Source organism: Callithrix jacchus, chromosome 7 (assembly GCF_049354715.1).
Source record: "Callithrix jacchus isolate 240 chromosome 7, calJac240_pri, whole genome shotgun sequence".
Classification (NCBI taxonomy): domain Eukaryota; kingdom Metazoa; phylum Chordata; class Mammalia; order Primates; family Cebidae; genus Callithrix; species Callithrix jacchus.
Genome location: NC_133508.1, coordinates 15807195 through 15829836, shown reverse-complemented (window position 1 = coordinate 15829836; position 22642 = coordinate 15807195). Strand labels below are relative to the sequence as shown.

Here is a 22642-nt window from a genome sequence, read left to right as displayed (position 1 = left end):
AACTCAAATGTCCATGAAGTGATGAATAGGTTAAATGTGCTATATCCATACAATGAAGTATCTGGCAATACGAAGGAATGAAGTCCTGATATATTCTGCAACATGGATGAACCGTGACAACATGCAGAGTGAAACAGGCCAATCACAAAGGACTACATATGGTATGATTCCCTTTATATGAAATGTCCAAATAGGCAAATCTCCAGAGATAGACAGATGTAGTGGTTGCCTAGGGCCGGAGGCAGAAAGGTAACTGAAGAAGTCTGGGGGTAGTGGGTGAAAGCTAAGGGGTTTTGTGTTTCTTTTTGGCATAATGAAAAGTGTTCTAAAATTGACCCTGAATATACTGAAAAATTTGTGGGTTTTTTTTTTTTTTTTTTTTTGAGTCCCATTCTTGCTCTGTTGTGCAGGCTGGAATGCAGTGTTATGTAAACTCACTGCAACCTGGGCCTCTAGAGTTCAAGGGATTCTCCTGCCTCAGCTTCCTGAGTGGTTGGGATTACAGGCACCCAGCACCACGCTTGGCTAAGTTTTGTATGTTTAGTAGAGACAAGTTTCACCATGTTTGCCAGGCTGGTCGCAAACTCCTGACCTCGAGTAATCTGCCTGCCTTGGCCTCCCAAAGTGCTAGAATTACAGGCATTAGCCACTGTACCCAGCATAAAAATTTGAATTGTACACTCTAATTAGGTGTATGACATCATGTGAATTGTATGTCAACAAAGCTGTTAAAAAAGTTAATGGGACGTGGAGTGGTACAAAAAGAAAACACTTGCATGAGTGGAGAGGCCAAAAAGATCTCTGAAGGTTAGGGAAGATATGAATATGTTTACTGTGTATCAGTGAAAAAAAGAGAGCTTGATATAAACAAGACACCACAGATGAAAAAAGTCCCGCCAGGTGCGGTGGCTCATGCCTGTAATCCCAGCACTTTGGGAGGCTGAGGAAGGCAGATGATCGGGTCAGGAGTTCAAGACCAGCCTGGCCAACATGGTAAAACCCCGTCTCTACTAAAAAATACAAAAATTAGCCGGTGTGGTGCCATGCACCTCTAGTCAACTACTTGGGAGGCTGAGACAGGAAAATTGCTGGTACCTGGGAGGCGGAGGTTGCAGTGAGCCAAGATCATACCACTGGACTCCAGCCTGGGTGAGAGTAAAGACTCCAGATCTCAAAGAAAAAAAAAATTCCTAGAAGGGGTGGATAGGAAGAAAAAAGAAAAATGGTAACACCTCTGGAAGTAAGAATGAGTGAACAGTTGGTGGTGAAGAGTTCACACATGAATGATCCTATTTTTCACTGAGGTAGGAGAGGTCTTCAGTGGAAAATGAGAAAGGGGTAGAAGAAAAAGCCCAGAAAAGTAATACAAGTTGGAAAACCTGCTGAAAAGAATGGGAAAAGCAAGTAAGATAAAAAGCTTGTCAAGTAGAATTGAGCAGTGTGAGAACAGAAATAAGTTATGTCGGAACTGATATGCATGATTGTATAATATTCTCAGCTGGACTGGTCAGTCCACAGCTTGTAAACTGAGATGGCATATCACTGGGGCTAAAAGATGTTGAGAGTCGGGGTAAAATGCATGAGCATAAGATCCCACTAAGTGGGGAAGAGCAGTGATACTAAAGGATTAAGGACCTGAAAGAATTGGATTTAGTGACTAATTCAATACAGAAGATGAAAGAAGAAAATAAAAACTTACAGGATTCCCGATTCACTTATGTGATAGAATTGGTAGATTAATGTCCAAAACAGTTTTTGGAAAGAGAGGCAGGCTATATAGACTGGCGAATTATTAAAAAGTATACAGTTTAGATGAAGAAATCTTTTTAGAACAACTCTGTTGTTTTTTAAGAGCAATAAAGGAAGGCTTCCAGAAGTTAAATGAGTGAGCTTAAGTCCTAAGGTACTAAACAAAAGCTGGAAATGACTTTGCAATCCAGGCCATTCTATTACACCTAGAACCTGACTAAATCTGGAGTTTGACAGGCTGGTAGGAAATACAAAGGTGATGTTCCTGAGATTCAGTAACACTAAAACTGCTTTGATATGGTACGTTCATTTCAGGTGATAGTGGGGAAATATGATCCAGGAGCAAAACAAAGACAATCGGAGATCAAACATTTGCTCTGGTAATCCACAGGGAGATATTCAAGAGTTGGATGTAGAGTGATACGAACAACTGAAAATATTCTAATGCAAGAACATTTTATGCTTCAAAATCCTTTCAATGCTATTTGGCAACACAGATGATAGGACATATAAATTTATCATGGCTTAGAATTTTAAACATGAAGAAGAGTTTTTCTTACTCTTAAGGTTCTTTTTATGTTACAGAAAAATGAAATACTGAAGTCTGATTAGGTCTCTTGTAAGGGGCTAGATATTTGCCTTACCTTTACTACCTTGTAGTCACACAAGTATTCCACCTCATAATTGTTTAGATTCCTTTTGGTGATTCCAATGGATTTACATGTGAGCTTTTCTTTTCTACATAATTCCTGAAGAGTATCAAGTGAAACTAGGCAAGGCACACACCAAGCTACAATAAGAAAATAGAATTCTTTACTAATGAAATAGCTACTCAATTAAAACAAAAAAGAGAAACTTAAAACCTCTATTGCCCACCTTTCAACAGGAAATTTTAGACTAAAAATTCCTATGACAAGAATCCAATTACGTGTCTTCAAGAAAATGTTAAACATTAAGGAACTTTTGTTAAACTGGTGTTCTTGGGTTTTCTCATGGATTTCTATTCTACTATGTTTAACTGACATCAGGCAATTTCCATTAAGTTACCTGAAAAGGTTTCATATCCATAAGCTTTCTTAAGATTATATACAGATGCAGGTCAACAGAAGTAATGTTTTTTACTTGCACTGTATTCTACAAAGACTAGAATTACTATTTTAATAAAATGTAAATCTCTAGGACACATATTCTTAAAAACACACCTAAAATACTTTAAAACAGTCTTATAATTTGTTAACAGGTAACTTTCATTTTTTTTAACTGGACAATATGAACTGAAATCTAAAATATATTTCTACAGTTACAAACTCCTATCATTATATGCTAGTTTTCTCTTTGAAATGCTGCTTGACGTTTTAATTCCACTTATTTTACTCATACTGCAATAAATTGTCACCAAGGTGAATAAACTCAAGAGTTATTTTAAAAAAGGAGAGTATATCGATTTTTTTGTAATACTTACTGACTGTATTGTTTTTAAAGCCAAACTTTTAAAACACTGTTCAATTTACATAAGCCATGTACCAAACTCAAAGAAAATTAGACATAATCATCAGCAACCCTCCAAGAGCCAGAAACTAATTGTGTTGCAGAAGATGTGACCCCCATATTTCTGTAAGCAGCAAGCTACAACACCGAATTTAAAGTATAAATTAACAAACACGTTTAGGAAAATGGGACAAATTTGGTGTTAGCGCTAGTGTCATGGTAAGTGCTAGACAGGATCAAAAGTTCTCTGCCCTAATCCATCACTCGGCCACCGAGCTGTGACTTTAGTGAGGTCTCAATCTTTCTGGCTGTCAGATTCACTGGAAAAAAATGGAGAAAATTGGCGTTACGAAACAAAATCTATCAGTAAGCTCAAGCTTCACTTGGTAGCTCTCCAAGGTAGCTGGCATAACCTTTTGTGTTTTGAGGTAATTTCAGGGAAGTGAGAACACTTGTCAGAGGCAACTTTCCTGCCCCTTTCCTCATCTTCCCCACCTCACACAGACACTTCAGTGTCGGAAACCCTTAAGCATAATTTCCACCATCTCACTGGCTGCAAACGACTCAATCCTAAAGCAATAAAGAGAAAGGTATTTTCCCCCAGAAAATGTGGGGGAAGAGGCTGATTGCTTTGGAGTGGTCGTTTGGGGGTAGGACAGAGATGGGAGAGAAATGACCCAGTAAGTCCCTTCCACCTAAAACCAAAAACAAACAAAAAAACCAGACGATGTTTTGTGTAAAGTTGACCTCATTACGCAGATCGTAGGTTCAAAACACAATTCGCAACGGAAACGCTCTTTGGGAATTTTTTTTTTTTAAGTGAACATAAAAAACTGCAATCACGTGGTTAAAAAAACCCGACCGTCTCTCAACAGTCTCTAGGAAGGTAGAAAAAGATTTCATCGACAAAATTAAATAGTTCATGACCACCACAAACACGTTCCGCTACTTCAGTCACCACTGCCATTCTCCAAGGAAGAAAAATTCAGGGATAATGAGGTCATAACCCAAGCGGAGAGGAGGCGGGCTTGCAAACACCTTTACATTCCACAACGCACTGAAAAGTTCCAGGTTCTCGAAGCGCGCGCGACACCGACATCCCCCCACGCCCACACCCACACCCACACCCACGCGCGCTCGGTGCCCAATTCCCCAGCGTCCACAGAAATAACGCCAAGCTCCCGGTGGGTGGAAGAGTTACCGTAAACCAGAGGGTGCAACCTCAAATACCCACTTTCTGGGCGAATCTCCAACGAGGCACTCAACCTCCTAGCGTGTCCGCCTTGGGGGGGGGTTCCTCGCTTATTCCCTGTCTTAGCACACAGGCGCCCCGACTTCCTCTCCCCCTCTGATATTAAGGTCCTGTTCACCGCGGCGGGCGTCGCTTCCCGCCTCCCACTTCAAAGGCTGGGGCGCACGCCGCACGCCCCGCTCGAACCACCACAAAGGAGCCAGTCGTAGCCGGGACCCCCAGACCTCCAGCTGGGGACCGGCCGCGACGCCCAAAGCCGCCACAGGCGACGCAGAGGGGGCCAGACCGAGCGGGCGGCGAGGCCACGCTCCGCAGCCGGAGCGCCTCGGGCTCGCGAGGTGCCCACCTCCGCGGCGGAAGCCGGCGGGGCAGGGAGGCGGGTCAGCGGCCTGGGGGAGGATAGGCGCCCTCAGCATGCGTCCCGGAGTCGGGGGCGCGGCGGGCAGGTACCCGCCACATCACAGTCTGGCTGGCCCGCAGGACCGCCTCGCCGCCCGGGCCTCGGGAGCATGCCTGGGAATGGGGAGGGCGAGGGGGCCGCGCTCCAGCCTCACCTCCTCGCGCCTCAGCCCCGACCGCCGCCATCTTGTGGAGCTTTCATTCAAACTGGCGCGGTCTGACGGGATAGCTCAGCTGGCCCGACGCCCCGCCCCTGGCCGGCCCGCGCGGGACTTGGGGGCCGGGGTTTGGTGGGGGGGAGATGGAACCCGCACGGCGTCCTGACGTCAGGGAGGCTGACCCCCGCCCCCGCCGTGGCGGCCAGCGCGCCTGCGCCTCAAGCTCGTGGAGCAGGGCGGGGCGAGCGCGCGGGCTCCCTGACCCTGGGTGCTGTCCGGCGCCCTTTCCTTTCTCCCGGCCAGTTAGGCGCCTTCACGAGGGAGGACGTCAGTCAGGCCTTCCCGCGCTGCGCTTTGGAGACGTCTTACATCGGCAGCACGCGCACACTACGAGATCCGACAAGGACAGCGCGGACCTAGGCAATCGGGGACGCTGCCCGCCGAGTCCGGTTCCGCGGCCCGCAGCCCAGCCGATCATGGTCGGGTTCCCCCGACACCACTCCCCTAGAGCACCGGGCCTCGGAAGCGGCTGCTCGTGGGCATGGCTGGAGCGGTTCCGCTGGCTTGGTCCCGTCGCCGGGGTTCCGACTGGTTGGTGTGAGGTGTGGCCCGGGCAGCGAGTGCTGCCAGCTCCCAGCCGATCCTAATGTGTGGCACAGCGGAAACCAGCAGTCTCAAGCAGTGCTTCTCACACTTAAAGGGGCTTACGGATCGTCGGGGGTCAGGGAGCTGGACTTGGAATGTTTTGAGACAGGCTCTCACTCTGTCACCCAGCCTGGAGTGCAGTGGCGCAGTTACGGCTCACTGCGGTCTCGACCTCCTGGGCTCAACTTTAATGCACTGGGATTGGGTAGGTCTGTGAGGGGACCCGAGCTCCGGTGTTGTTAAGCTCCTGAGTTCGGCCTGCTGGCGGGTAGCGGCCGGGAGAAGGACGACTTCCACCTGGTCTCCACCCCCGCCCCCCGGTCTTGACGCCGCCTCCTATGATTGTTCTAAACAACCTAAAGCAGAAATCTTAGAGCAAATAGCGAAAACTGGCAGAAAGCCATTTGATATCTACTAAGGACTTAAAAAAATAATGTAAAAAATTACATAAACGTTTCAAAGCAGTATGTATAAATTCGAAATACTAGAAATAAACGCAGACCATTAAAGAAATGGATGATTTGATTCCATTATAAAATATTGTCTAGCCGTCTTAAAAAGATGTTCATGAAGCTTTTAGTGTTAAGCGAAAGCAAAACAAATTCCCCTGAAATAGTTTTGACTATGGAAGAAAAAATACATAGGAAAATAACGAAATATATAGCCTTTTTGGAGTGATTTTCTTCTTGTTTTTAAATATTTAATCATTTTCTACAAGCATCTCGTGACCTTGATATAAGGAATATAGGGCCCTATCCAACCCTATCACCTGGAAGAGCATCCAGGCCCTTCTAGGTGGAGTCTAGGATTATGCCTTCAGGCCCTTTAAGACTTGGATAGAGCCCCACGTCCTAACCGGCCTAACTGGCCTAACCCGCCAGCCATCTCTCCCTCTTCAGACCCCAAGCACTCATTGCCTCTCCTTTACGTTTTCAGAACCCACCAAGGAGCGCCCATCGCTACTCAGTGGCCACTCTTGAATCCCTTTTTGGCGCCTTTTCCTCAGTCCAACCTGGGTTCCTCAGGGAAGGGACGGTAGCCCTGGGACTGCCTTTCTCTCCTGGCCTCTCCCTCTGTGACTGCTTCACTTCCCATGGATTTCAATATCATCTTGACACACTCCTCTGTGTCTCCAGCCCTGGCCTCTGCCCTGAATTCCAGGCTAGAATATCCACAGCGCCTAATGGACATAACTCCCTTAGGCATTGCACAAACATCTCGAATTAAACACAGAAAAGTACCCTTGATTTTTGCCTCCAGAACTCATCCCTTCTGCTCCAGGGCCCTCGGGTTTTTCATCTCAGTATCTTGGCACCACAGTCTACTCAGGTATTTAAGAAAATCTGGGTGTCATCTTGATCCACCTCCTCCTCCTTCTCCAAATTAATTACATTAGCAAGTCCTGTGCATACTTTCACCAAAGTACACCTTGGAATAGTTGGGGTTATGGGCATGCGCCAGCACACCCAGCTGAATTATACCTCAATTCTGCCCTCTGCCCCACCCAGCTGAATTATACCTCAATTCTGCCCTCTGCCCTCTGTCTCTACTTTTATTACCTTAGTCCAGGTCATCATTGGTCAACTGAAGTCCTACAACAGCTGAACTGTTTTCACTCCACCACTGCTCCAATTCAATCCATTTTTCTATGCAACTGAAGAAATTGCCCTAAAACTTAAGTGGAACATGCCTTTCTTCCATTTTAAATACTGCCCAGCACACTCAATAAAAATCAAACCTCCAGATGGCCTGCAGGGCCTTCTGTGATGTGAACCCTGTCTCTTTAACCTCACTTTGTGCCACTCTCCCCTTTACTCATTATTCTCCAAGCCTTTACTCCGCTCCACTCATCCAGAAATCTTTTACTGCCAGGCACCTGACAGGTGCTGGGAATATAGCAGCGGGCAAGAAAGACAAAAGATCCAGTCCTCATGGAGCGGACTTCCTAGTGAGAGGAGCAGCAGATAAAGCAAATCACTGAAGGCAGCTGTAAATTACTTTCCGGTTCGGAGGACGGGCTCCTTCCTCTTCTCACATGGCTAACTCAGATCACTTAGGTCTCAGCTTAAACGCCACCTATTGACAGAGGCCTCACATGTTACCTCATTGTTTAGCCCTACTTTGCATCCTTAAAAAGCACTTATCAAAATTTGCAATTATCTTGTCAGGTTTTTGTTTTTTGGTCTTGATTAGTTTCAGTAAAAACTAATGTAATGAATGCATCACACTATTGTGTAAATCCAGTGTTTCCTTTGTTTCTCGTCTTGAATCCCATCCATTCCAGGGCATAGATTAGGCCCTGTCTCTTCAACGTTCATCACTGTGTTTACTATATAGAGCAATTCTCAAACTATGGTATGGGGACCTCAAGACCCTTCAGAGGGCTTATGAGCACAAAACTATTTTCAGACCAACATGTTCTCTGCCTTCCTTCACTCATAAGTACACAGGGGATTTTTCCAGAGGTTACACAGTTTGGATATTGCAACTTATTAAAGAAGCAGGTACCAAACATAGTTATCCTGTTAAGCCAGACATTAAAGAGATTTGAAAAAATACAAAACTGCTTTTGCCAGGTACAGTGGCTCTCACATATAATCTTGGCACTTTGGGAGGCTAAGGCAGGAGAACTGCTTGAGATTAGCCAGGGCAACACTAATAAAAAATTAGCTGAGCATTGTGGCACATGCCTGTGGTCCCAGCTACTCAGGAAGCTGCGGTGGGAGGATCACTTGAGCCCAGGAGTTTGAGGTTGCAGTGAGCGATGCTCAAACCACTACATTGTAGCCTGGGCAACAGAGCAAGACCCTGTCTCAACACAAAAACAAAAAACAAATATCACCCTTGCCACTAATCTTTTGTCTTAGAAAAGCTATTTTTCATAAAACTGTATTCATGTTAACATTTTTTGTTAAAAATAAATTAGTTTAAAATTGGTTTTAATTGCCATAAGGTAACTATCATAAAACTACATTTTAAATGTAACAAACAAAAAGCTCTATGGGTTCTCAACATGTTATTTTTAAGACTATAAAGGAGTCCCAGGAAATCCTGGCTATAAATGGGGAAAGAATAAAAAGCCATTAAGAGACATATACACCAGGGTCCTCAAGGGAAAAGTAGAGAATCATGACCCTTTGCCAGTATTGTCTTCACAGAGACCACATGATTCTTTAGTGTCTCTCTTCTACGGAAATAAACGATCTCTTTTGAGAAGCAGAGAATAGCAGAATGGATACTACATTAAAAATGTGAATTTTTAATTTAAATGAAATAATGCATGTAATAGGCTGTAAGCAGTCAAGAAAAATTAAATTTGCAAAATAAGCATCTAAATGTTACTTCAAAATCCACCAATTATTTACCATGAGACACTGAATGCTTTATTTAATTGCTCTGAATCTATTACCTGGAAGACAGAAATAACACATTCCACATTACTCTCGACAATAATACAGCTACTCGTGGAGTTGTGGTGAGATCAAAATTTTAAAATGAGATAATGAATTAAAGCAAACGTTACATGGTCACTCATTATCATTTTAGATATTGTGATTTTCCCATAGAACTTTTATGCTTTGATACTTTTAATAATTCTTATACATATAAAAGCTTTCAATTCGTGATGAATATTTTGTGGCCTCCTGTTAAGAACTGAATGTTTGCATCTCTGAGAAATTCCAGTGTGGAAATCCTCACTCCCAAGGTGATGGTATCAGGAGGTGATTAGGTCATGAAAGTGGAGCCCGCACGCATGGGATTAGCACTCTTATAAGAGGGACCCTTCAGAGCTCTCTCGCCCTGTCCTCCAAGTGAAGGTATGAGGATAGCTGGCAACCCAGAAGGGAGCCCTCACCAGAACCCAGCCATGCTAGTATCCGATCTAATTTCCAGCCTCCAGAACGACACATTTTTGATGTTTACAAGTCACCCAGACTATCGTACTTTATTATAGCGGTCCAAACTAAGACACATTCTGAGGCTTTCACATTATAAGTATTTCTTCCTAATTTATATTTGGCTCTGTTCTTGAGCCAAATATAAAAATGCATTTCAGATGTAAATAGGCAAAATTATAATTTGAAATAAACTTTTGCCGGTAAAAGTGTTTAAATATGTATACACTTACTGTCTTGCCTTTTATATAAAAAAATTGACCCCTGAAGTGGATTACTGACACTTCTAAAATAAAATGACTTCTTCAAACCTTGTCTTGCATATTTATATAATACTTTAATTACTTGACTACTTTCCCCACATTATTTAAATATATACATATTTAATTTAACAATACATATTTAAAGCTAGTTGCACCTTGAAAAATAAAAAAAACCCTAGAAAATTTTGTGGCAAATCTTTCAAAAATTCACACATGAAATCACTTGTCACCTGAGGGTATGAAGGAATGAAGAATTTCATTGGGCAGTAGAGGACTTATTGATGACAATTTCAAATCTGTTAAGTCTGGGGAAAACAACGAAACAAACATGCAAAGCTGACCAATAAAGTTAGCAGTGCTATTCCTTTCCTTCCCTAAATCCAACCTAGATCTGTACACTGCCCACCTTCCAGTTTTTCCCTCAATATGGGTAGATCAGTTCTCTTGCTTTATTTAGAGAATAAGTTTTTCATTGGAACCCATTAAGAATCTCAGGGTCCTAGTCAATGTTCTCTGGTAAACAGAATGTGGCTAGCCTTCTCTTCAAACCAAAGAGTTTTTTTTGTTTTGTTTTGTTTTTTGGAGATGGGGTCTCACTCGATGCAGTGGCATGATCTCGGCTCACCGCAACTTTCTGCGTCACAAGTTCAAGTGATTCAGCCTCTCAAGTAGCTGGGACTACAGGCACACACCACCATGCCCAACTAATTTTATGTATTTTTAATAGAGATGGGGTTTCACCACATTGGTCAGGCTGGTCTGGAACTCCTGGCCTCAAGTGATCCACCTGTCTCTGCCTCCCAAAGTGCTGGAATTACAAGTGTGAGCCACCGTGTCTGGCCCTAAAGAGATCTTTTAATTTCAAAAGAAAAACGTGTTTGTTGGAGGAAAATAAATAAACAAAACTGTAAAAAGTAAACGTCTCTCTCACAGTTGTTGAATTTATCAATTTATTTTAAAAAATGGCTGTGGCTCATGCCTGTGATCCCAGCACTTTGGGAGGCTAAGGCGGGAGGATCACTTGAGGCCAGCAGTTTGAGACCACCCTGGGAAACATAGCAAGACCTGTCTCTCTGGGGAAAAAAAAAAAAAAAAAAGCCAGGTGTGGTAGTACACACCTGTAGTCCCAGGTGCATGGGAGGCTAACACAGGAAGACTGCTTGAGCCCAGCAGTTTGAGGCTTCTGTGAGATATGATCTCACCACTGCACTTGAGGCAGGGTGGCAACGCGAGATCCTGTCTCTCAAAAAAAAAAAAAAAAAAAAACACATGCAAAAAGACATTTACTTTGTATACGGTCCTGTAATTTTTTTCAATTAATGTCAAGGGCTTTTAATTGTTCTCTTGGTTATCTAACAAAAATCAACAGAAGGCTTTTTAAAATTGAATGTTATAGAAAATTCCTTCAACCAACTCAATTTAATTCTAAACAGCTTCATGATAAAAAACCTTTCTTATATTTACCAGTAACAAGAGGTTATTGTACATCAAAAACAAACAAGGGTTGCAACACTTACTGATTTACTGTAGTTTAATAAAAACAGTTTATACAGTTCATTGAAAAAACGTTTTAATACAAACACCACTTATACACAAAACCAAATGTTGATATTCTCATTTTTAAAAATTCTTGGTTTCTCTTAAACACTAAGATGCTACCTCAATAGAGATTGCTTCACATTTTCCAGTTTCTTGATCTGTGCATGTCACATGTAAAGATCCATCCCTAAACAGATAAAAAGTAAAGAACATTTCATAAGCTCATTTTATAAAAACATAAAGTCTGTAACAAGTTACTTGCAGGCTTTCAGTAAACAAGGGTTAATTTTAATTTTTAAGAAAGGTATTGAGGTAAAGAATAAACACAATCTCAGTGTCTTTAAATTTAGTAAGAGTCATATATTTAACTAGTTGTTTTTAGGAACTTCCTTCCAGACTACTAAGAATCATGGTTATATTTCTTGAAAACTCATGATGATAAACATCTTAAGTTTGAAACTTTATACAAACTCAAGATGCATTATGCTATTTTCAAGTCTAGGTCAAGGCAAACTCACCCTGATGAATTGTATATTCTTTCTTAGTATCGTTTATGGAATAAGTTGTCTTTTAAGCTTAATTTGGAAAGGATTTACTCATAATACACAGTGGTATGGATGGCTTGTGGTTAGGAAAATGGCGACAGCTGAATTTAATTAGTAAGTTTTTTTCTTAGAGATTTTCTGTAGCAATAAAGAAATAAACTTACCCTTTCATAGGACAAATAGTAACAGTAATATAAACCTTAGAAAATTACACTAGAAATTGATAAATTACATCTCAAATTAGCACAGATCATTTTCTTAGGTTGAAGACAGCCAAAATAAAGAGTTCCTAAAATACTCAAAATGCAAATGATTTGAGAAATACTTTTCTTTGTAAAATATAGTAATTTTGGGGCAAAAAATGTAATTCACTGATAAAAACCCTCTGTAGGTTTTTTAACGTTTTTTTCTAGAATGACAACGAGTAAAAAAAATCAGCAAACTCAAAAAATGGTCAAGTATAGAATTGAATTTTCTTAATAACAGAAGTTTAGTCTTTTACCTTTTCATAGTAAGGACAGCTAATATATCACGTAATCCATTTTCTTTTTTATGTAAATCCTGGAGTACAACCTGTTTATGCAAAAATAATATAAAGACAATTCAGCATTCTGACATAAATGAACTGATGTGTCAATTATTGCAAAGGATCAAAGCTTATTTATCACTGAAACAAACTTTTAAAAATAGGGCAGTTTTCAATTTCGCCTACCACTTAAACAGAATTCAGAAAACAGGAGTGACGCTTTGTAAACTTGGAAATGTCTCTTCCAGAAGGAGGGCATACAAAATAACTAATTCATCTGTCCCTTCTAAATGTCAGGTCCTAGATTAAAATGATTGTTTCTAAGGTGTACCATTAGTCTCGGAAAACGGAGGCTACTTTTCTTTTCTGTTAAGTAAGCCATTCCCAATAACACGCAAATTGTAATTTGGCTAGCCTTCTATGTATACTTAAAAAAAAAATCAAGCACTTCAAATACACTTGAAAAACCGCCTACTTGAAAGAACATGGCAACCTCTTTTGTACAACTAAGATTTGTAAGTAAGAGACGGTAATGAATTTATTATAAAATTCCTCAGTTTCTTAAAGAATGGAATATCAAGAAACCAGATTTAAAGTTCTGCAGTGATTTTTTTTAGGCTCTGCCAAGATCTAGTTTAATGACCTTAGGTAAGTTACTATGTACCTTGTTTTACTCATTTCTAAAATAAGGTTCGAACAGACAGGAACTCTGAGATTCTCTTCCAAATTCAGTGTTTCATGACTAACTCTCCTCCTGGCATCTTTAAGTTAGGATATAGTTACAGCAGCTGTGGAATCTCAGAGGATGTGAAGAGAAAAGGTAAAGGAAGTGTGAGAGAACAGTTAAGGAAATACTAGGACTGCTATCTGAGTTCAAAAACTTGACTCGTGGGAAGGTTCTTAGACACACATAGACCAATTCATCTGGAAGCGCTTTTAAAACTTTACTAATAGATTCCAAGTTGTTAAGTCTGAGGTGCAGCCCAGGCATGTCATGCATGTGTGTGTTTTCATTATTCTCTTGTTGGATTTAGAAAATAAATATATGGCCAGGTACAGTTGCTCATGCCTGTAATCCCAGCAGTTTGGGAGGCTGAGGTAGGCGGATCACCTGAGGTCAAGAGCTCGAGATCAGCCTAGTCAACATAGTGAAACCCTGTCTCTATTAAAAATACAAATATTAGCCAGGCGTGGTGGTGCACGCCTATAGTCCCAGCTACTCAGGAGGCTGAGGCAGAGGAATCGCTTGAACCTGGGAGGTGGGGTTTGTACTAAGCTGAAATCATACCACTGCACTCTGGCTGGGTGACAGAGAGAGACACCATCTCAAAAACAACAGAAAAATAAAATAAATGTGTGAGCTAAGAATATGTATCTCTTTACACACACACACACACACACACACACACACCCTCATTACTAATAAACACCCTGTCTTCCTCCAAAAAAACTAGGCATTTAGTCTGCTTCTGGACTTCTCTGAATGTGCATATATATATATATATATTTATTTATTTATTTAAAAACAATACTATACATTCTTGTTACCTGTATTTAATTTTTACTGTAAAAGTAATTCATGTGCATGTCCTCTGCATTTTGTAAAAAATTCAGTATTAAGTGTCAAAAGTCAAAAAAAACCCTCTTGGTACCTTCTAACTTATTTACCTACTGTCAAGTTTCTGGAATATGGTTTAAGCATCTATAGATATTTTCAGTATAAATGCATGGATTTCTGAAAATGCACCCCTACTCAAACACCACCTCCTCACACGCACTCATGCTCCCAGATATAAACACTGTTCTGCAGTCCGAGTGTATGTGTTTTAATGCAATTGCATTTCTCAGACATGTTTCTAAGTAAATAACATGGCTCGACCTCACTCTCTGTAAAGCATACAGAGGATCATATAGTATGAAATATGCATGCGGCATTTTAAAAAAAGCAAACCTATCTTGTCTCAGAGGCAGCATGGCACAATGGAAAGAACATGGGCTCAGAAATGAAACCAACCTGGTAAGAAACCCTAGCTTGACCAAGAAAATAAAGGGTATATGCTATCACAGGCCAACTTCTTTTTCTTTTTTTTTGAGACAAAGTCTTACTCTGTCACCCAGACTGGAGTGCAGCGATCTTGGCTCACTGCAACCTCCACCTCCTAGGTTCAAGCGATTCTCCTGCCTCAGCCTCCTGAGTAGCTGGGACTACAGGTGCCAGACATCACCCCCGGCTAATTTTTTTTGTATTTTTAGTAGAGAGGGGGTTTCACTATGTTAGCCAGGCTTATCTCGAACTTCTGACCTTGTGATCCGCCTGACAGGTCAACTTCTGAATCATCTGTGTGCATTTTAGCATAAACCAAAAAATGCAGTTTTCCCCTTCCACTTACCTAACTCCAAGGTGGGCCAGGAGCACATCAGAGAAGCAGTCTAAACACCCAGAACTCTTTCACATTAAAAATGCCTATTCCCTCCCTCTTTCAAAAATGAGTAGACAGAAGCTCATTTTCATAAACTAGCCTTAAAACGTAGCCATAAAATCCATCATAAAAACGTATTAGGTGTCCTTTATATATATACATTTTGTAATATTAAACTGAATCTAATCCAGAAAGAAAAGTTGTACAGTTTAATGTGTATAACTTTATGTATTCACCTGTGCAAACTTGATTTCCTCTTTGGCAGAGTTCTTCCCATCAGACTCATAGAGTTCAAGGCACACTGAAGATATGCTTCCAGGGGCTTGCAATGTGTGTTGCCTTCGAGCTGGCAAAGGAGTCCCAGATGGAAACAGCACTGTGAATCTACTGGCTCCTGATTCGTCCACACCCTAGTTAGCAGGAAACAAGGTGCATAGCCTTTGGTATTTATCTTTACAACTGAAAAAGATCTTCCCATTGTAAATGAGATATATATTCCTTATTGATAATCAGGACACTATGCAAAGAGAAGAAAATAGAAATAATCCTTAATCCCATTTCACTTTATTTAAAAACATATTAAAACGTATCTCTATCTATATTAGCTTATGATTCATATTATAGCTAACCTTTATTTTCCTAAAACACTAACATGTTAGAGAAATATTAACTAAAAGAATATATGACATTCATTTAAAGTAGGATTATAAACCTAAATTTAAAACCTCTGCCAGTATACAGAAAACGGTTTATTGTAACATCATGGTATGTATAAAAACTTACAGCAATTAATTTGCACTATTTTTATGGAAAGTATAGAAAAGCTACATACCTTAACTAAAATATCTCTAGCTGAACACTCTATCATAATAGAGTCTTCCACCAATAGGTTTTCTTTCCCAGTAAGAATTCCAGCTTCTGTAGCTGCACCAATAGGGATCACTTCATCAGGAGGGATAGAATTCAGAAGCTCAACAGCTGGGAAAAGATCTTTAATCAGTTGCTGTAGCTTTGGGATTCGAGAAGACCCTCCACAAAGGACAACCTAGAGAATAAAAATAATTTTCGGTTGTTTATTTTTAGAAGAATACTGTTTCTCAGAATTAAGTGTAATAGGCTGAGTCATCATCATCACGTGTAATGATAAAATTCAAAAAAAGCCCTATGTATTAACATGTTATGTTATACTTAACCTATAAACATCTGTATTTAACATATTATACATATTTAACATATTCTTTACTCACAATAAAATTTAAAATGAGGAAATCTCAGCACTTATTAGAAAATACAGTATAGCTACATATGTCATTCATAATACTGTGCATAAGAGGCTTAACCACAAATAGTCACTTGAATAGAAAATATATCAATATTTTGTACTGTCCAACGTTTTTAAAGTTTGAATCTTAAAGCATTTTTCTGTGACAAATAATTACTATTCTCTCTTAGTGAAAACTATGTCATAAACTTCTTTGCCTTTACCACAGATGAATATTTTAAGTTTCTTGAGGAAAAGGAGATGTTTTATAAAACGGCATTTAATGCTGCTGGTACCATCTGATTCAATCTCTTGTCTGAATAACTTCATATAAAATTGTTCCCTTAAATTATAGATCCCTTAAATTCCTCCTTGATCCTCATCGAACACTTGATTCCATGGGCATTCAAAATATTGAATTAATACATAACCTAAGCAGGGAAATGAATAGACACTTCCTATTTCAGGCTTTATGATCAAAGTCACTGAAGCAGAGAAGAGGACCAACTGATGAAAGCTAGGCCTCTTTCACGATCAGTATGAAGGAGGATACTCTGTTCATCTCCAGGCGCAAGCTGAAGGATATATTTTTTTTTAAAAAAGGTTTTTCTTGGCAACAGTCTTCAAAAGATCCCTTTGGAGGTAAGCAAAAAGAGAAATCTCTAAAATTTTATGATCCCAGGTAACTACCAGGAGAACAAAAATGCAGAATATGCCTTTTCAAATTTCTCATATTTAACATCAAAAAGCTTTATTAATAAACAGTAAGTGGTGCTATCCAAAAAACAAACAAAACAAAACAAAAAACCAACCGTGGAAAATATTGACTTTTTTTTGGAGACAGAGTCTTGCCCTGTCACTCGGGCTGGAGATGCAGTGGTGTGATCATAGCTCACTGCAGCCTCAAATTCCTGGGCTCCAGTGATGCTCCAGTGATCCTCTTGCTTCAGCCTTCTGAGTAGCTGAAACTACAGGTGTGTGCCACCACACCCAGCCAACTTTGTTTGGGAAATCCAAAATTAAGATGCCAGCAAGGTAGGTTTCATTCTGAGGTCTCTTTTCGTGGCTTGTAGGTAGCTACCATCTCAATGTGTCCTTACACAACCTCTTTTTTGGTACATTTTGGTGGGAGGGGGAGGAAGGGTGGCAAGAGCCTGCTCTCTTCTCATAACGACAATAATTCTATTGAATCAGAGCCCACCTCTATAACTCCAATTAACCTTAATTACTTCCTGAGATGTCTCACTGATAAGGCCTTCTAAGTAAGTTCAGCACCTGAGTCAAAATGGATTAACTTCCCTATTTCTTTGAGTGCATCTCAGGAGTTGTTCAAGAGGATTAGAGTGAGAGAGGCAGAGAAGGCAAAAAAGAGGAGGGGCAGATGCAGCAGACACTGTTTGTCTCTGCTTAGAATGTCAAAACCTTAGAAGAGGTTATTAAGAGCAAGTCATGCTCTGTGGATACAAGAAGGGAAGTGGGGAGAGGAAACATCAGAAAAGAACTAAACCCAGCTTAGGGGATAATATTGTTACACTCAGCTTATGATACACAACTTGTTCAGATGATGCCTGAGAATCATATGCCTCTGATTCTCCTATAGAGGCAACTTGGGACCTACTGATATTCAATCAGTGGTCCTGAAGAGGCCACTGACAGCTCCTCATCCAGGGATGAGAGGATGAGCTGGAGCCAAGCAGGTAAGGCACTCCTTTAGACCAATGCCACCAAAAACAAGGACTGCTCCCCTTGTCAGCGTTTATGTTAAAAGGGGTCAGTTTGCCGGGTGCGGTGGCTCAAGCCTATAATCCCAGCACTTTGGGAGGCTGAGGCGGGTGGATCACGAGGTCAAGAGATCGAGACCATTTCGGTCAACATGGTGAAACCCTGTCTCTACTAAAAATACAAAAAATTAGCTGGGCATGGTTGCACGTGTCTGTAATCCCAGCTACTTAGGAGGCTGAGGCAGGAGAATTGCCTGAACCCAGGAGGCGGAGGTTGCAGTGAGCCGAGATTGCGCCATTGTACTCCAGCCTGGGTAACAAGAGCAAAACTCCGTCTCAAAAAAAAAAAAAGGGGGGGGGGCGGTCAGTTTGTTCAGACAATATAGGTAAGGTAGAGAAGCCTGAAATGGTCCATCTAACCTTTCATGCTCGCTTAGCATAAATAATGTAAAAATTATATATTATTGCAGAAAAGCAATAAAAGAACACCTCCTCATAACCAAGTAAGGTATATCCTAGGCACACAATAATAGTCCCATATTAGGAAAATTATTAATTCATTATATAGCTTTAAGATAAATATAAAAAAACCCATAACATCTCACTGGTGTCCAAAAATACATATGTAAAAACACAGTACCCACTTCATATTAAAACTCCTTTAAAAATAGAAAAGGCCAAGCGCAGTGGCTCACACCTGTTATCTCAGCACTTTAGGAGGCTGAGGTGGGCAGATCTCTTGAGCCTGGGAGTTCAAGACCAACCTGGGCAACATGGTGAAATTCCGTCTCCACAAAAAGTACAAAAATTGCCCAGGTGGGTGTGGTGGCAAGCACCTGTGGTCCTAGCTACTTGGGAGGCTGAGGCGGGAAGATCACCTGAGCCCAGGAGTTTGAGGCTTCAGTGAGGCATAATTGCACCATGACACTCCAGCCTGGATGACAGAAGACAGAGAATCTGTCAAGAAAGAACGAAATGAAAGAGTGAGCTTTCTCAATATGATAAAATTTACTACAAACCAACTACCAGTAATCAATGTTTGCTGGTAGAAGTCTAACAGTATTCCCCTAATAAAAGGAACAAAAGAATGAAGGCCAGCTTTCATAAAAATATTTAAGTTCTGGCCAGGCACAGAGGCTCATGCCTGTAATTCTAGCACTTCTGAGGTGGGTGGATTGCTTGAGCCCAGGAATTTGAGACCAGCTTGGGCAACAAACAGAGACCCTGTCTCTACAAAAAAAATCCAAAAAGGCACGAAACTGCAGTCCCAGCTACTCAGAAGGCTAAGGCAGGAGGGTTGCTTGAGCCTGGGAGACAGAGGTTGCAGTGATGTGGCACCAAACCACAGCATTCCAGCCTGGGCTTCTGTTTTATATTTGATTGCTATGATCAGAACTTAAATTTTTTTTTTTTTTTTTTTTTTTGAGACAGAGTTTCACTCTTGTTACCCAGGCTGGAGTGCAATGGCGCAATCTCAGCTCACCGCAACCTCCACCTCCTGGGTTCAGGCAATTCTCCCACCTCAGCCTCCTGAGTAGCTGGGATTACAGGCACACGCCACCATGCCCAGCTAATTTTTTGTATTTTTAGTAGAGACGGGGTTTCACCATGTTGACCAGGATGGTCTCAATCTCTTGACCTCGTGATCCACTCGCCTTGGCCTCCCAAAGTGCTGGGATTACAGACTTGAGCCACTGCGCCCGACCCAGAACTTAAATTTTTTTTTGGACAGAGTCTCAAACAGAAGGGACACATATTAGAGAAACGTCTCCTTACTTACAGATATACCTTCTCCCAGCACCCCCAGCCCACCCCATTTTCCTGTTGCCCTTGTAACACAACTTGAGAGCTGATTGTACTTGTCTCCAACACCTCACCTTCCATTCACTATTAAACCTGCTCCAGTAAGGCATTTATATCCACAGCTCCCCTACAATTCCTCTAACCAGCCATTCAACACAGCTAAGCCCAGGGGCCAATCCTCAAGGAGGTAAAGCCTCACTGTACTAGACCTCCAGCATCACAGGCCAGCAGCTCTCTCCCTTCCTTAGGGACATGTTATTGCCTGTCTTCCTGGTTCTCTTCCTTCTCACTGGCTGGTCTGGATGCCCTTCTGGCTTGCAACTGTCCCAAGATCCTGTCCTGGGATCTCTTCTCTGTTGTGGCTCTACTTCCCCTGTAGGTACACTTGTCCAGTTTCACGGCTTTAAAGAGCACATGAGGGACAAACGTGTCTCCAGCCCAGACCCCTCTCCCCAAATCCAGATCCCCACGTCCATCTACAGTGAACTCTTCACACTGAGTCCTGAGTGCTCCTTCCAGAGATCTGGGCCCTAGCGTCCTTGCCAAGCTCACCTCTGCCCACCCTCTCCCTGGCTCACTCAGTTTGGCCCATGTTACCCTCCCTGCTGGTCCTCAGGCACCACTCACACTCTTGCCTGCAGCTCCTCTGCTTGGGACAATGACAGATATTCACATGGCTTGTTCTGTCACTTCACTTCATTCAGGACTCTGATCAAAAGCCACCTCCTCAGAGGGGACTCTGACCTAAAAAAATCACCCTCTGTCACCAGTTAGGACCTTATCCTGCTGAATTTTCTTCATAGTATTTATCACAATTGGACATTATTTTATGTTTCTTATTACCTGTATATCCTCACTATATTGTCCGTTCTATGACAGCGAAGTCTTTGCCATATGTACTACTAATAAATTCCAGGTGTCTAGAATCTGCCTAGCATAGAATAGGTGTGGTGCTCAATAATATCTGTGGGTTAATCAGTAAACAAGGTTGAATATATGCCTAGGAAATTCAGAAATTCATTAAAAATCAGTAATCCAAAGAGTTTACAAAGTGACAAAATGTAAGATAAATAAGTAAAATCACTAGTGACCTCGTTTATCAGCAAGAACAAATTAGAAGACTAAAGTATTAAAAAAATCTCTTTCACAAGAGCAGTAATGTTTACTATTAAATTATTGCTGAGCACTATGGGATTAAGAAAACACATAAGGAAGGATTAAAGAAGATCCGAATAGATACCAACTTTTTGATTAGGAAATTAAATACTATAAAGTTATTACATCGCCCCACGTTATTTTATAGACTCAATGCAACTGTGTCAAAATAACAATGAGATTTTATTTTTAAGTTGAAAAAATAATTCTAAAGCTCTATGAAAAAAAGAACTGTAAACAGAGAACTTTAAAATTTCAATGTTAACAATTAAGATTTACATCTACTCAGAAAGTAAACTGCTTTTTGGTGAGCAATTTGTTAACAAATACTAAAGTCTTGAAATCTAGGACTTACTCCTGAATTGTATCCTAAGGAAATGGAAGACATCCACTGAGTCACAAAGACTGTTGTATAACACACACATCCAACATACAGAACGGGTATGATGAATGACGGTACATCAACGCAATGAAATGCTATGGAGCTATGAAAATTGCAGCTATAGAACCCAGGAGCTTGGTTAAAATGCAGGGATTAACCACACCCATTTATCTAAGCTCCCTTCCAGGAGGCCCACTAAGCTGACAACAAAGGGATTTAAGACGGTACAAAGACTGAAAGGCCAACTAAATGGAAGCGAGACCTTGAGTTTGAGATGTCAACAAATTTTGGAAGCTGGAAAGAGGTAAGTGTCTTAATGCAGATGAAGTCTGAGATAACCAAAGAGAGGCAGGGTGGTTTGATGCATAGGATTCCAGGTAGCAAACACCACAGAAAGCGATGGTGAGGCACAGAAGTGAAAACATAAGGAAGCACACGTGTGGAGTGGCTGCCCCCGCCCCCACCCCCCAGCTGTTCCCTCACCTAAACAGGCCACCTGCACCTTCTCCCACACTCAGGGAGGGACTTAGATAGGAAGACATAGCAGCAACAGGGATGGGGCATGGTGCTGAAACAAGGAGAAGAAGGAAAAGTCCGCACATTCAAGACAGGAACCCTGAAGCTCAGAACCCTGAAGCTCTCTGCTCTCGGGCCAGACACCTGACCTCCTCAAGCAAGAGATTAGAGAATTCCTTCTGAGAAAAGCCAAACACTCCTCATACTAGACCCCCAGATACCCAAATGAGAAGGCAGTGGTCACAAGCACGAAGAGCACGGTGACAGAGGCAGATGGCCTGAGTTCCAATCCTTGCCTCACCATGTAAGTGCCAGCCTCAGGACTACGAGGCAAATTCTTCACCGCTCTGGAAACCTCTTAGTTTCCTCATCTGAAAACGGAGATAAAAGCACCTGCCTCCTGGAGCGTGTGAGGATTAAATGTTTGAATGCATGTAAATCCCTATCATTCACTTCCCCTTCCCTGTAAGAGGATTACCCACCCTACCCACTCCCACAACTTGGTAGGTGGAGTCTATCTCTCTACCCCACTGTCATACACATTGTGACATGGAATGCAAACACGCTGACATGTACCTATCTCATCAGAGGCCCAGGCAGCTGCTCCTGTGGCCTCGGTCCCAGAACAGAAGTGGAAAAGAGCCCCAGCAGTGGAAGCACAGCCAACTTCAGCTGCCCACCTGTAACCTAAGTGTTGCAGAAAACTGCTGAGAGGTGAGGGTTGTTTTTTTACTGTTCCAACGTCAACAAACTAAGAAGACAATTTCATATTATTAAGTTCTCAAAAGCCTGTATCTTAGAAATATCTGGAATCTCTAACAACATTTCAAACCTAAAACTATTTCCCCTCAATTCAACCAACTGAGAACTGGAATATCAGTGATAATGAAATGACAGGGCTTCATGACTAGTTGATGAATAAAG

The 22642-nt window shown here is 41.5% G+C and overlaps 3 protein-coding genes across 20 annotated transcripts in view; all 3 read right to left on the bottom strand.

Moving 5' to 3' along the window:
- The window catches only part of SUV39H2 (SUV39H2 histone lysine methyltransferase), a 41092-nt gene extending 35995 nt beyond the window's left edge, over window positions 1-5097 (bottom strand). For 7 of the 15 annotated variants that reach the window (XR_013519534.1, XR_013519535.1, XR_013519536.1 and 4 more), the window contains exons 1-2: window positions 5044-5097; window positions 2394-2539 (exon numbers count right to left, since the gene is read on the bottom strand). Coding sequence is in view for 4 of the 15 variants with exons in the window: in XM_054258467.2 (XP_054114442.1) it covers window positions 2394-2539; window positions 5044-5074 (177 nt within the window). In the remaining 11 variants the exon portion in view is untranslated. Of the gene's footprint in view, window positions 1-2393; window positions 2540-4471 lie in introns of all 15 variants that reach the window. The other 8 variants (XM_035306832.3, XM_008999969.5, XM_078329521.1 and 5 more) reach the window with 3 other exon arrangements.
- Window positions 5098-9904: 4807 nt separating this feature from the next.
- Window positions 9905-22642, bottom strand: part of MSANTD7 (Myb/SANT DNA binding domain containing 7) — a 31184-nt gene continuing 18446 nt past the window's right edge. For 2 of the 4 annotated variants that reach the window (XR_013519542.1, XR_013519538.1), the window contains 4 exons: window positions 15713-15925; window positions 15117-15290; window positions 12437-12507; window positions 9905-11576 (listed from right to left, as the gene is read on the bottom strand). The gene's annotated coding sequence lies outside the window, so the exon portion shown is untranslated. Of the gene's footprint in view, window positions 11577-12436; window positions 12508-15116; window positions 15398-15712; window positions 15926-18626; window positions 18820-22642 lie in introns of those variants that run through there. The other 2 variants (XR_013519539.1, XR_013519540.1) reach the window with 2 other exon arrangements.
- HSPA14 (heat shock protein family A (Hsp70) member 14) overlaps window positions 11364-22642 on the bottom strand; it is a 31322-nt gene continuing 20043 nt past the window's right edge. Inside the window, exons 11-14 of the mRNA XM_002750050.6 lie at window positions 15713-15925; window positions 15117-15290; window positions 12437-12507; window positions 11364-11576 (exon numbers count right to left, since the gene is read on the bottom strand). Coding sequence (XP_002750096.2) covers window positions 11498-11576; window positions 12437-12507; window positions 15117-15290; window positions 15713-15925 — 537 coding nt within the window. The 3' untranslated portion in view covers window positions 11364-11497. The remainder of the gene's footprint in view (window positions 11577-12436; window positions 12508-15116; window positions 15291-15712; window positions 15926-22642) is intronic.